We start from the raw sequence: 13,311 nt of genomic DNA on the forward strand, positions 1-13,311 counted from the left end.
TAAATAATTCAGATGGGGTTTTTTATATACACACATATATATGTCTGTGTCTATACACATATTTCAGTGTACACTGTCTGACATCATAGACAAGACAAAGCAATATCTCTGGTTTAGGTTTGATTTTCGAAATAAGCAAGTTTCATACAGGAAAAAAACCTTGAGTAATGTGCATGTGTCTCTAAACACCCATCTGTAAAACAGGAATGTCTTTAGCACAGTCTCTCTGCCAGTCAGAATGCTTCCGAAAACTGAATTCTTCTCCGAGTGAAACACACTGCTATAACCTAATTGTATATGTCAATTATTAAAAAATCATGTGACCTTCCCTCAGAAGGTGTCAGTTTCTGCAGTTAAAGAAGACATTGAAACTTGGAAAAAAATCTGGACAAAAAATAGGTTGTAACTGCCTTCAGATAAATTAAGCAGTCTACACTGGGGAAATTATAAATAGCTTCACAAATATAAGATAAGGACCAATTTAGCAGGAAAAGAAAGCATCTAAAGTTTGCAATTGACAGTTGTCCTCTCGGTGGTGTTTCAGCATTAGCAATAGGAAATACCAAAGTAAAACATGTGAACAGGAATATATGATTATTCTGAAGCAAACCTAGATCTCTATGTAGTGCTAGTAAGAGCTCAAGTGAATTTAACAAATATGAAAGCCACTAGGAAAAATTCTGAGAACTACAATGCATGCAGTTAGAGTTCTAGAAGATAAAACCTGTGAGGAGAATGAAAGAAAAGATAGCTTAGTGTAGAAACTAGATAGAGCAATCACCCCTCAACTAATTAGGTAAAATACTTTTTTTTTTTAAGAAAAAGGGAGTAATAATCTATTCCTTTTATTGACTGAATTTAGGAAATACATAACATTAATTTCTGCAAGGAGATGCAGATTAACTTTAAGAAAAAAACTTTGTTTTGAGTGATTTAATGAGTAAGCCACAGTAGAAAGTGTGACCATGGGAGGAAGTTTCTAAGGAGAATCGAAACAAGCTTCTGTCTGGAAAGCTACGGCCACAGATAGCTCATTCTGTCTAGAACTAGTAGGCAGATTAAATGTCATCCTTTTTTTTTTCTTCTTCTATCCTGTGGTTTTAAGCACATGCTTGAATGTCAGGAGGTATAAATGTATCTGAGCTAAGTTTTATTGGAACACAATTGGAAAAAAATAATTGTCTTCATGCTTCTGTGTCTGTGCTTCTTTCAGCATTTTATCTATTCCATTAAAAGCTGTCTTAAGTATCCCTACATCCTCCACCATCTAGAGTGCCAATATACATGAAAATCTAATAATATTAAAGTTGTTCATGTCTTTCACTGCAAGGTTACATGAAATTAAACTTGTATGACTTGACTAAGAAATTTTCTTCTTTCTAATCTTCCCAACTACCAGAGAAAGCATGTCTGAAGCAGATGATGACAAATTCATACCTGAAAACTGGTTTTGCTTCCAGGTAATCTTTAAGAAAGCAGTGTTAGCAAAAATCAATTTTAATATTAAAAACTAAGCATTAAAATAAGCAATGCTCCATTACTTTATCTTATTTTTTCTGGCTCAGTAAAACTGAATTTACTGGAATTTCAGATATTGCTTAGATTGGCCAAAATGTTCAAATTCCACATGTAGCTATGCAGGTAAAAGTCAGTTATCTGTTTTTTATTCATAATTAGTGTATATCAAAAGAATTCAGCAACATTTGTAGATAATTATTTTTTTTAATCTGAATTTAGGTGCTCTGCTTTTCACTACCTGAACCAGAAAGTTCCGTGGGAGGAGTACCAATATCAGATACAGATTTGGAAATACCTTCAGAAGAGATGGTTAACCTGATTTTAAGAGACACACAATTCACAGTAATCAGGCTGGTGAACTACTGGGGATTTTTTTTCCTGAGTATCTACACCTTTTGGAAAAAAAATCTTTTTAAAGGAGTAACATGAAAATGGCACACATACGATGTGGAACTCGGCTCCTTTGATCACAAATGCGGCACTGAGGGTTCCTTGCCGGTTGTCCAGGTACATGTTCAACCAGTTTGCAGTACATTTCCCTCCCCTTTTCTCCACAGGTAGCATTGGTGGTGATCAGAGCATTACTGGCCAGGTTCAGCACTGCAGGAAACAGTCCTGAAAAAAAAATAAAATAGAAACATAAACAAAAGCACAAGAGGAAAAACCAAGGTGAATTTAGCAGAATAATCACAAATGAATGTAACACCTGTTACAACATTAAAGTAAAAGCCTTCATTTTCTACTGCTATGGAAGTAATAAAGAACAACTTTGGATGTGTATCCAGAATTTAGACATCAGAATAAAGCCATTATATTGATGGGATTCTCCCCATTCTTCTAAAATTCAAATTGGTAGCTTCTGGTTATATCATGAACAACAGCAGGATGCCAAAGGAGAAAGTACAGAAACATACAAAGCATTATAAAATTGTATGTTTCACAATCAAACCTTGTATTCCTAGCCAACGGTAGTAGGGGCCACTGTAGCAATGTACCTATGTACACAGTGTACCTATGAAAACTTTTTATCATTCTTCTTTTCTGCTGACATCTCCATGGAAGAACTTTTCCTCCACAGACTGCAGCACTGTATTACTGCTCTGCTTAAGACTTCATAGACACCTTTGTCATCAGATCAGCTGGGTAATTCATCCAGCAACATGAATAGCATATGTCATGTTTCCCCTTCCTCAAGAAGAAAATAATATATACGACATCATATCTTTTATGGTAGTGCTGTTGTTATTTTTCCAGGTGCACAAGCTGAGTGAGTGATGTATTATAATTCTAATTCAGCATAGCATTTAAGCATGTCTGAGTGCTCTGCTGAGCCAAGTTATATGTAGCAGTAAGCTATAAAGATTATAAACCATATGAAGAATATTCATTAAGGTGGGTTACTGTCCTTCCCACTAAGTACTGATCAAAACCTTTCAGCCATAATAAATTGATCCATGAAGACAAACTGATAGTATGTGTTGAATACATATATTAGTACTCCTTGCATTAAATCAACCAGTTTTGCATCTTCAAAAGCAAATTTGCCATGGCAAATGTTGAAACAAAAAAGCCCAACCATCCAATCAACCAACCAACCAACCAACCAACCAACCAACCAACCAACCAACCAACCAACCAAAAGGCTGATGTATGGAGCCTTGGGATTCTTTTAGATTCATTTTATGACAATTTAAACTGGTCCAAAACTCACTCTTTTGCAATTCATTCAGCTTCTAATCCTATTATAAACTTAAAATAAGGTTTTAATAAAAAATGAATTGATCATTATTGAACCCTAGTAAAGCTCCCTTTACAATGGTATTTCTTTTCATCTTCCTCAAATGGACAACACTCGTCAACTGACTCCTTTCAGTCCTTTAACACCAGTCTCCTGCTTGTCTCTGCAATTAACCTGTGTGCCATTTAATTACCAAGCTTGGCTGGTCATGGTACAGCTCTCCTTTGACATTGTTAGGGACTCTCATGATCACTTTACAACCATGTGTAAATATAATACTTGAGCAAGAGAGCCAATTAGTTACTATTCCATCCAATTTGTGCAGTCAATCAATGCTTGAGATTTTATTGATCACGTAGCCTGGTCCCTCTGTATAGATTAACACTCATTTTCATCACATTTTAAAATATATTGGTTGTTCTTGTATTTTTATTCACTGCATTCACTGGTATTTTCTGCCTTCTATGATGAGGCCACATGGTAAAAATCTGTATAAGCATCAGCAGAGTAGATGAATCAATAGCTGTGGAACTTCCTATGTTGACTGACAGCCTCATTATTCTCTTTTTAGGCTGTGCAAAGTTAATAGTGTAGAAGCCAGTAATCATTTAGTGTTAACAAAGAGTCTGGCATTTGGTTCAGAGTTAAGTATTTTAGGCCCTCAAAAGTGAACCACATACAAAGGACAGGATGATCCCACATGCAAAGAATTGCAGCACATGGCATCAGGATAATAAATCCTTCAAAAAAAGCTGAAATAGAGCAACCAAAGAGACTCCAGATTCACATAGCTATAAAAATATTGCCTGTTCTATGTCTATCACAAACCACCATTGTTCTAAGTTTTAACACAAGCTTTAAATGTAAGCTACTTAAATAAATGAAGAGTACTTAAGAAACTAATTTATTAGAACATACCTTTACCCTTGGATCACCTCTTTAATACGCAGAGTAGCTTATGGGAAAACTTATCCATACTCAATACAAACACAGGCAGCAAAACAAGTATTGGATGTTTCACTGAAGAGCCCATGTCAAGATGCCAGCACCTCACAGAGGCGCTCCATACTGAATTCTCCACAGGCTCAGAGTGACAAGCAGAGAGCAAAAGATGCACATTACAGCCAGCACCTTTTCTGTTGACTCATTCCTCAGCCCCGGGGTTTTAACAAGTAATAACTAACAACTACATATTCAAAATTTTTTTGAAAATCTTTATTTCCAAGAAGCACGGAGCTGGGCTCAATAGGTCTTATGAGTCCCTTCCAACTCAAGATATTCTATGATTCTATAATGCCTCTTTGTACAGCCCAAAAGAAGGCTTTGCTTTAAAAAAACCGTTTGATGTGCAAGCCTGATACAATGAAAGAAGCAATATTATTCATATTGATTTCTAGCAGTTACATGTAGATATACATATTTTCACAACAGAGGCATGACATTCAAGCAATACATTAGAGGAAACGATTGTCTTGAAACTTTCAGCTAGGCCTTTTGAATATGAAATAAACATGGCTATGTTTATGATGCTAACATATCTGGTCACTTTTTCTGAGATTCACATCTTAGAAATTCATCTTCCAATCATAAATCTCCAGGGAAAAAAAGCAAAACCGCTCTAGATAGCACAGTTTATTTTTTTGCCTTGTTTTTCATTACAATAGTCATACACAATAAATATTTTAAAAACTGGTATACTAGTTTTGCACATCTTCCATTCAATTTCCCAATAAATTTTAAAGTTTGTTGTTATCAATCCCTCCTTGAATTCTATAGGCATCCTCCCATCATCAAACACTTCAAAAAATATGATCTGCTAAAATTACAGAGTTCTTCTTTCTTTATTGCCAAATGCCTTTTCTAAACCTTTGTTCCAGTGCAAAGACTGGATAAAATGCCTCTGAGCCACAAATACATCATCTCTATTTTGTGCAGCTCAAGTGCAAGCAGAAAAATTCGACTCCCTTCAACTGCCAGCTACATCAATCTTTTCTCTCCTTTGTGTCACTGGGTAGAATCATATTAGCATTAATTTCTATCTGTTAAAAAATAACAAAGTTCTAGCAATTGCATGAAGGAAATAGGAAGAAAAGATTGTTTTTTAATTAGGTAGTGGTTTTAGTAAATTGGGTTCAATTCCTGGTTTTCAAAGGACTGCTGCTGTGTAAAGAGAAAGGGCATCAGATTCTCCCCTGTGAAATGGGTATGGTCATCTTTCTGCTTTACACTTTGGTTTTTAAACATGGAACATATTCCATGAAGATTTTAGTGCATGGAAACACAGTAGAAAGTTTGTTTAGTGTTGACAGGTGATTAAACTATGAAAGGCAAATAACACAGGGATTAATCAAATTATTTAAACTGGTGTACAATGCACAGGTAATCAAGCATGCTGCTCAAGTCACTAGAGAATTAATGATCATAAGTTCAGCACGCATTTTCAACAGAAACAGTTCCTGAAAAAACTGTAAAAAGGAAAAGCAGAAAATCAACAGGATTTTCTTGCCTACAAACCCCTCTGTAGTCAAGTTTTACACTGCCACTGTTCTAGTTAAGTAGGTGTGGTATCAAGGTACTTAATATGTTTTTTTTTTCTTTTATAATGGGTCCTGGATCAAAGCACATCTAAATGTCTATCTTACAGATAAAAATAGTGGCTTCTTGGGATCTGTGTTGTTTTTTTACAGATGCCTCAAAAACCTTTATTAATACTAAAATTCTCTGGAGACACTGGCACACACGTCTGTGATTCACTGAGTTCAACACATTTAGACTAACAAGACTCTACAAAGGACATTAAAGGAAGTAAGCCACCATAACACATGAAGGAATGACCTCACATGAGGTCAGAATTAAAAAACGGAGAATAGCAGTGGAAAACCTTAGTAATCTTTGCTGAATCCTATTCTGTTCCAACAGCAGCATAAGAAACTTAGAAAAGAGGATACAAATTAGGATGACAGCTTGCTAATGATAAAAATTACTCAGGAAAATTAAAATAAGCACAGACCACAGAGTGGTAGAAAAATTCCACAAAATGGTTTGTCTAGACCATATAAAATGGCATATAAAATCAAGGAATGGAAATTAATACACAGGGGAAAATATGATTGCTTCTGCACAAGCTATTATCAGTCCTGAAAGAGTTATTCTTGAGATTTCAATAAAAATATTAGCTCAAGGAATAGAAACAAAATATCATTACATTATTGCATAAATCCATCTGCACTGACAACTCAAATATTGTATGGTATCCCTTACCTCTCATCTCCAAAAGGATATGGTAGAGCTAAAAAAATGAAGAAAAGTGTGACAAGAGCACAACTGTAGAACAGCTTCTGAATGTGGATATGAATAGGCTATGAATTTTCTACTAGAAGACAGATTGGGAGACATATAAAATTATGTAACTGCATACAAAATCATAAATGGCATCAGTAAGTAAATCTTTGGAGTGAACATAGTAAGTTTAGTTATCCTTCTACCATAAATTGAAGGTGCTGAGTCAACTTATCAGACCTTTTTCCGGTTTATAAATGGAACTGCTTTTCAGTATGATAGCAATTAAATTCTAGACTAGATGAATAAGTTATATAATAAAATATTTTTATTCCAAAGGCAAGAATGGATTAAAAACAGAACAAGGGTTGATCCAAAGCTGTTAAACATGAATGGGTTGTGTTCAGTTGCCAGTTCAGAACATCCCTAAATCACAAGATAATGCAGGGTCTTTCCTAGGGAGACATCCTTGTACTCCTTCACATTTTTCCTCACTATTGTTGTTGATAGGTATGTAGCTTTTTCTTACTAAGGGTGGTAGCATATACATCTCAATATCAAGGTTCATCCAAAAATGGAAGAGAAAATATAATCTTAATATAATCTTAATTTTGTGTTGTATTGCAAATGAAACTGTAATATTTTTGCCAATATTCAATTCTTTCACCCGCCATTGTCCCCTATATTACTTCCCACTATTATCTTGCACCCTTACATTGAGGTTTCTTCAATCATTACTTATTCTATAGAATAGATCTTGCTCTATAGATCCTCTACAGAACATTCTCCTGAGCCTGGCAATTTCCTTGCAGTTTTCTGCAAAGCAGTATTACCTAATTCATTTTCTTATGCTTTCCTTATTTTTACTGCATAACAGAAAATAACAGCCGAGTTTCATGTGTTTTCCTTTATCTACTTTTCATGAGTTCCTACCAACCTTCAGCTCATATAAGCTCCAGGAGTATCAGTGGAATAAAACCTACTAATCTGATGCCTGGCACCCTGCCCTGTTTTGTCATGGCCTATTACCTACTTCCCTGCCAAACTGACAGATTTTCCACATGCTTTATTGCAATAGTGGAGATCAGCAGAAGCAGATGAGCTACACAAGTAGTAGGTACAAGACATTTTCATAAAGCCTGTCAGCTGCTGAATTCAGTCTCATTCTCACTCCCTTCTGAAACAGCACTGTTTGATTGACCTTCAGAGCCCACTGAGTTGATTTCCCTAGCTGAGAGAGGATGGAGGGATTCTAGAGGGAAATCAAAGATATTAACTGCATCTCCAGCTGCCGAATGGTGATTATAATGGTTCATTACAAAGTGGGGATAGTCACTGGGGTAACCTATTTTAAAATGTGTCAAGAAGCAGCTACAGCACACGACAGCTACAGGAAACAGATATGAATGCAAATAAAATAATTACCCCGCACATTAGTGTTCCTACCATTCACCAGTTCTGACACAATTTTCTTTCCTTCCCTTCATATAACTCACGGAGAATTGTAAATCCTGTTTCAATATATCACCACCCCACACCTACAGAGCAACTGGTGAGATAAGTCTCACTAGAATTACACTCCAGCACTACAATGGAAGCACAAGCAAGGAACCAAGACCAAGATTATAATCTCTGTTAGACTTCTGCTACTGCATAGAGGAAAAAGTAGACATCCTAAATGAGAAAAAAGGAAACACCATAGGTGGTTGATAGATGGAAGACAGCAGCTGAGATCTCTGCATGGAGATAAAGGAAGGAACTTGCTGAATGGGGGAGACTGGAAGAGAGAAGAAAATTGAAAGAAAGGCCACTGCAAAGATACTTATAGAGCCTGTAACCCACTGAAATTTGCATTCAGTATTATTTAATGTCTATATTGCAGTTTGATTACACAAAGATCAGCATCTCATTTTACCAAGGGTACAATTAATACAAATAATTGCAGTGCCTGCACATACAAACAGAATGTCAACTTTAAAAAATCGGTATTGCTTTTTAATAGCTTTTTTTAAGTATTTCCAAGATAGAAGACAAACTTTGGTTTACCAGTTTTGGGATTTCTTTGTGTCTTATTAAATCATTAGAAGAGAGAAAATGTTTTTCTCCTTCAAAGAAAACTCTGTTAAGACCTACATATTCCTCTTCTCTCTTCTAAACAGACCAGTATTTGGCACTGCATACTTCCCTCAATCTTCTCAAAATATCCCTAGTCTCTTCAAAGAAGCAAATAAAACAGCCTGCCTAAATATGTCTAACTTTTCAAGCCAATCTTCCTAGTCTATAGAGCACTTTGAAATCTTCATGCAGTCAAACAGAGCTGTTTGCCACTGAATTTGTACTAAAAAGACAAAAGAGAATGTGTCAATTTCCGATGTTCTAAGAACTGTCACTGGAAAAAGAGACTTGTCTGCTGCAGCGCAGAGCTGTGCTAGGCTGTGGGAACACAGTGGGGAGAAAAAACTGGGACAAAACAAAACAAAATGTTGCAGCACTGAATTGCTTCCAGCTGTGCACGACAGGGAGTAACTTAATGCACTCTATCCACAATGTAGATGAATGCTTTTATACAAGTAGAAAATAAACTCAATTTGAAGAAATAGCTGTCCAGACACAACAGAGCATGCAGACTAAAAAAAAAAATTGACACTAGGATCATTTTTCCAGAGGAAAACAAAATTGAAAACAAATGTTTCAGTACCCATTTATGTTAGTTGCCCCAAATCACTGTGCATTACAGTACTGTTCAGCAGTCAGCCTTTTTTTCTTTCCAAAGGAAGTGGAAAAATAGTTTTTGATGTTTGGTGGTAGAGATGGCTTGCTTTTACTTGGAGGTGATTTTCTCTGCTCATTCTAAGCAACATTACATACACCCTCCTGCATATTTATCTTCAACACAAAAAACACAGCATGAAACACAAAGCTGAAGAAGCTTGATAGCAAATCTAACTAAAATTCTTACACAGTAACAGATACATCTGAAAGAGGGTATATCGATTATCTAGTAATATTACTTTATGTCTCCACAGATAACAGCATTGAAAATCTGTAGGGACAGTGCTTATTTTAACAGCAAAATTCCGTCACTTTTACAGATTGGAGACTGAGTGAAAAAATTGCTACTGGCTTACCCCAATATTCTATTGTATTAAATATATAAGCATCCTCCTTGCTTTGCAATGAATTTCATTTTTCCCCAGAGCTGTCAGAAAAGGTTGTTTTGCAAAGGAAAACAGGAAAAACACAGGTGAAGATGAAATCCTGTCTCCTTGACATCTATGGCAGAACTCCCACTGAATCAAAAATCCAAAGCACAAAGACTTAACGGACATCTCATTTTCAAAGGTATTTACATGCCCAGTCTGGGTCAGACACCCACTGATTTTCAAATGTATTCCGTCTGTATTCTGATAAAAATTTTGAAGGGCAAAATCCCATTTGTACAAATACTTTATCTGTAGAAAGGGTGCACTATGCATGAAGAAGCAAGTAGCAGTGCACTCTTTACAGTTATTTCCTTTTGTTTTTCAATGACCACATGATCTTCATTAAAACCTTTGCAATGCAGCACTATGGTCTTGGGCAGCCAAGCAAGCCTAACAAGAAAAAGTAAAACAAACTCTGAGAGACGAAAGTGTTCTGCAAACAGGAATTTTCCCAAATCATGTGTCTTCTGTTCTTACATAGCACATACCAATTTACAACTTCCCCAAACTGCAGGACATGGCTAAAAATTTCCATTTTTATTCCATCCCCATGACTGAATACCAGGCTCTCCATGCTAAGAAGACATACTCATGCACTTCCCTCATTTACAAACAGACAGCAAGACACAGACCTCTATGATTTGTCTATCCCATCACTGAAGGAGAAAAGAAAAAAAGCCAGCATGAAAAATGGAGAAAATTAAATCAAAATTTCTCAAAGGTAGGATAGAGCCTGGGAAAATCAGAGCCTCCAGATGCAATTTACTGATGACTTTTGTCTTGACAAAGTTTTTGCTTTATGAAAAAAGGCTCTGCTATGCATTAAACACTAAAGAATATGAAGAATCTGACTATTTTTGCAATAACTTCAAAATCAATATCCATTGAAATCATATAGGACAGTCAGAATTAGTTACTGCACCCTTGAGTCTTCTATACTGTCAACTTAAACAGAAAGACTAAGATGTATACTATGTTCTTGTACAAGAGACAACAAAAGGCATATTATGGGGTCTAATAAAAGTCATCTATCTATTCACTCTCAGATCTAACTGACAAAAAAATCTAACCTTAAGAAACCAAAGAGCAAATGGAAAAACTGATCTTACCATATGTAAGAGATTCTGTGCACTTACATTTACCCTGAAGATTCAGATTAAAATAGTTTGAAGTGTTTCAACTGATGAGCTTGAATAAACATGAAGTTCAATTTTCATTCTTTGAACTGATTTACTTCTCACTATTCTGCTGTAATGCTGTACAAACACATACTGATAAGGATTATAAATTTTCAACATATTCTGGTAAAATGCAAGATCACCAATTAGCAATTTCTATGCAGAGCTCTTAAGAACTGTCTTCAGAGGATTAGAGAATCACTGAGGCTGAAAGGGACCTCATATCTAGCCCAAACCCCTGCTCATGTAGGGTCATGGGAGCAGATGGCCCAGGAGTGTGGAGCTGTTTTATTTTCTCTAAGGATGCAAGTTCCACAGCCCCTCTGGGCAATATATTCCATTGTTTGACTACACTTACAGTAAAAAAAAAAAGTGTTTTCTTCTGTTTAAATGGAATTTCCTGTATACCAATTTGTGCCCATTACCTTTTGTCCTGTCACTGGGTACCACTGAAAAAAAGTTAGGATATCTTCCACATCATCCCCTGACACTTATTGATGCAAATGTTGATAAAGTCTCCTTGTCACGTCCCCAAACTAAACAACCCCAGCCCTCTCGACCTCTACTTATAGGGTAGAGACTCCAGTTACAGCAATTTTATGACCATAAGGCGCACTGGACTATAAGGCGCACTCCCTGGGAGTCGGCGAATTTTGATACTTTGTAGATCATATAAGGCACACCGGACTATAAGGCGCACTTTTTTCGCAGCGAGGAGCTGTGCGGCGCGCAACAAAGTAACGAATTAGTAACAGAATCACACCATCGCAGGTTTACTGGCATGTACTCAATTTGCAAACATTTTTCATAGATTGGCGTAGCCTTTAAATACAGTCCCAGGCGTCCTCCCTGTGCCGTAAGCCTAGGCACTCCCGCCGGCCAGCTGGCAAGGTGGGGCTCAGGGCGGTCAGGGCTTGCAGCGGTCCAGGGTGGCTTGGGGCTGCCCATGGTCTGGGTTGGCTCGGGGTCGCCGCGACTCGCGGCTTCTGTGGCCGCCCGCTTCCCCTTTCACCACATGGCTCGCACCGGGACATCGGCGGTACTTGCCTCTCTCCCCTCACAGTGGTCGGGGCTGGCACCGCTCCGCTCTCTACTCGCGCGGCACATACGGGGCCGGGGCAGCGCTGCTGTCTACCCGCACGGCATGTAGGAGGCCGGGACAGCGCCACGCTCCACCCGTGCGGCACATATGGGGCCGGGGCAGTGCCGCTCTCTACCCACACGGTACACACGGGGCTGGTGCAGCGGAGCTCTGCTCTCTCCCTGCGCAGCGCATATGGGGCCAGCGTGGCGGCGCTCCACTGTCTACCCGCACTGCACATATGGGGTTGAGGTGGCGCCGCTCTCTCCTTGCACAGCACACATGGGGCTGGGGCAGCACCGCTCTCTACCCGCGCAGTACGCAGTACGCACAGGGCTGCCGCGGCGGAGCTCCGCTGTCTACTCACGTGGCACGTATGGGGCCGGGGCAGCGCTGCTCTCTCTCCACGCGGCACGTACGGGACAAGCGTCCCCTCCCTCTCTCCCCATGCGGCTCGCGCGGGACCGGCGCCGCCTCCTTCTCTCCCCGTGCCGCATTTGGGACTGTCGCCTCCTCCCTCCCTCCCTGAGCAGCTCCTGCCAGCTGTGGCCACCCGCTCCTGTTCCCCTCACGACTCAGCGCTCCCGTGGCACCACCCCCCCATTGCAGCTCACATTACAGCTCTGGGGCGGCAAATTTCGCAACTTTGTACATCATATAAGGCGTACCGGACTATAAGGCGCACTTCCGGGTTTGGGGGAAAATTTTGGTAAAAAGGGTGCGCCTTATAGTTGTGAAATTACTGTACTTAATCATCTTCCCAGTCTTTTCCATGGATATTTCCATGTCTCTCTGAGGAGCCCATAACAGAACTCAGTTCTTCAGGTGTGCTCTCATCACTGCTGAACTGACACAGAACAATCACCTCCCTGGATTTGCTGGAGACATTCTAATTAATGCACCCCCCATTTGCTTCTTTTGCCACATTGCTGGCTCACGTTCAGCTTGTCCATCAGGACACCCAGGTCCTCCACTGCAAAGCTGTTTTCCACACATTTGGCTCTACCTTGTACTGGTGCACGAGGCTCCCTCCCCACATGCCAGACTTTGCACTTCCTTTTGCAGAACTTCGTAAGGTCAGTCCATTTCTCCAGCTTGCCAATGCTCTTCTGGCATATCAACCAGTTGTCCAATTCTATATTGCCTGCAAACCTCCCAAGGGCTCACTCTACCCGACCAACCAGGTCATTAACAAAGATATTACACATATTGGCCCCAGTATTGACTGCCAGTGCCTGCCTTGTGATCACTAATGATCTGCCTCCAGGTGAACTTTGTGCTACTGATGCAACTGTTCAGATCTACCTATTCACT

General features: G+C 38.9%; 1 protein-coding gene across 1 annotated transcript in view; it reads right to left on the minus strand.

Moving 5' to 3' along the window:
* Positions 1–13,311, minus strand: part of LAMA2 (laminin subunit alpha 2) — a 290,666-nt gene that overhangs the window by 263,546 nt on the left and 13,809 nt on the right. Inside the window, exon 2 of the mRNA XM_033055719.1 lies at positions 1,963–2,133. Coding sequence (XP_032911610.1) covers positions 1,963–2,053 — 91 coding nt within the window. The 5' untranslated portion in view covers positions 2,054–2,133. The remainder of the gene's footprint in view (positions 1–1,962; positions 2,134–13,311) is intronic.

The sequence above is a fragment of the Catharus ustulatus genome, chromosome 3, assembly GCF_009819885.2.
Source record: "Catharus ustulatus isolate bCatUst1 chromosome 3, bCatUst1.pri.v2, whole genome shotgun sequence".
Classification (NCBI taxonomy): domain Eukaryota; kingdom Metazoa; phylum Chordata; class Aves; order Passeriformes; family Turdidae; genus Catharus; species Catharus ustulatus.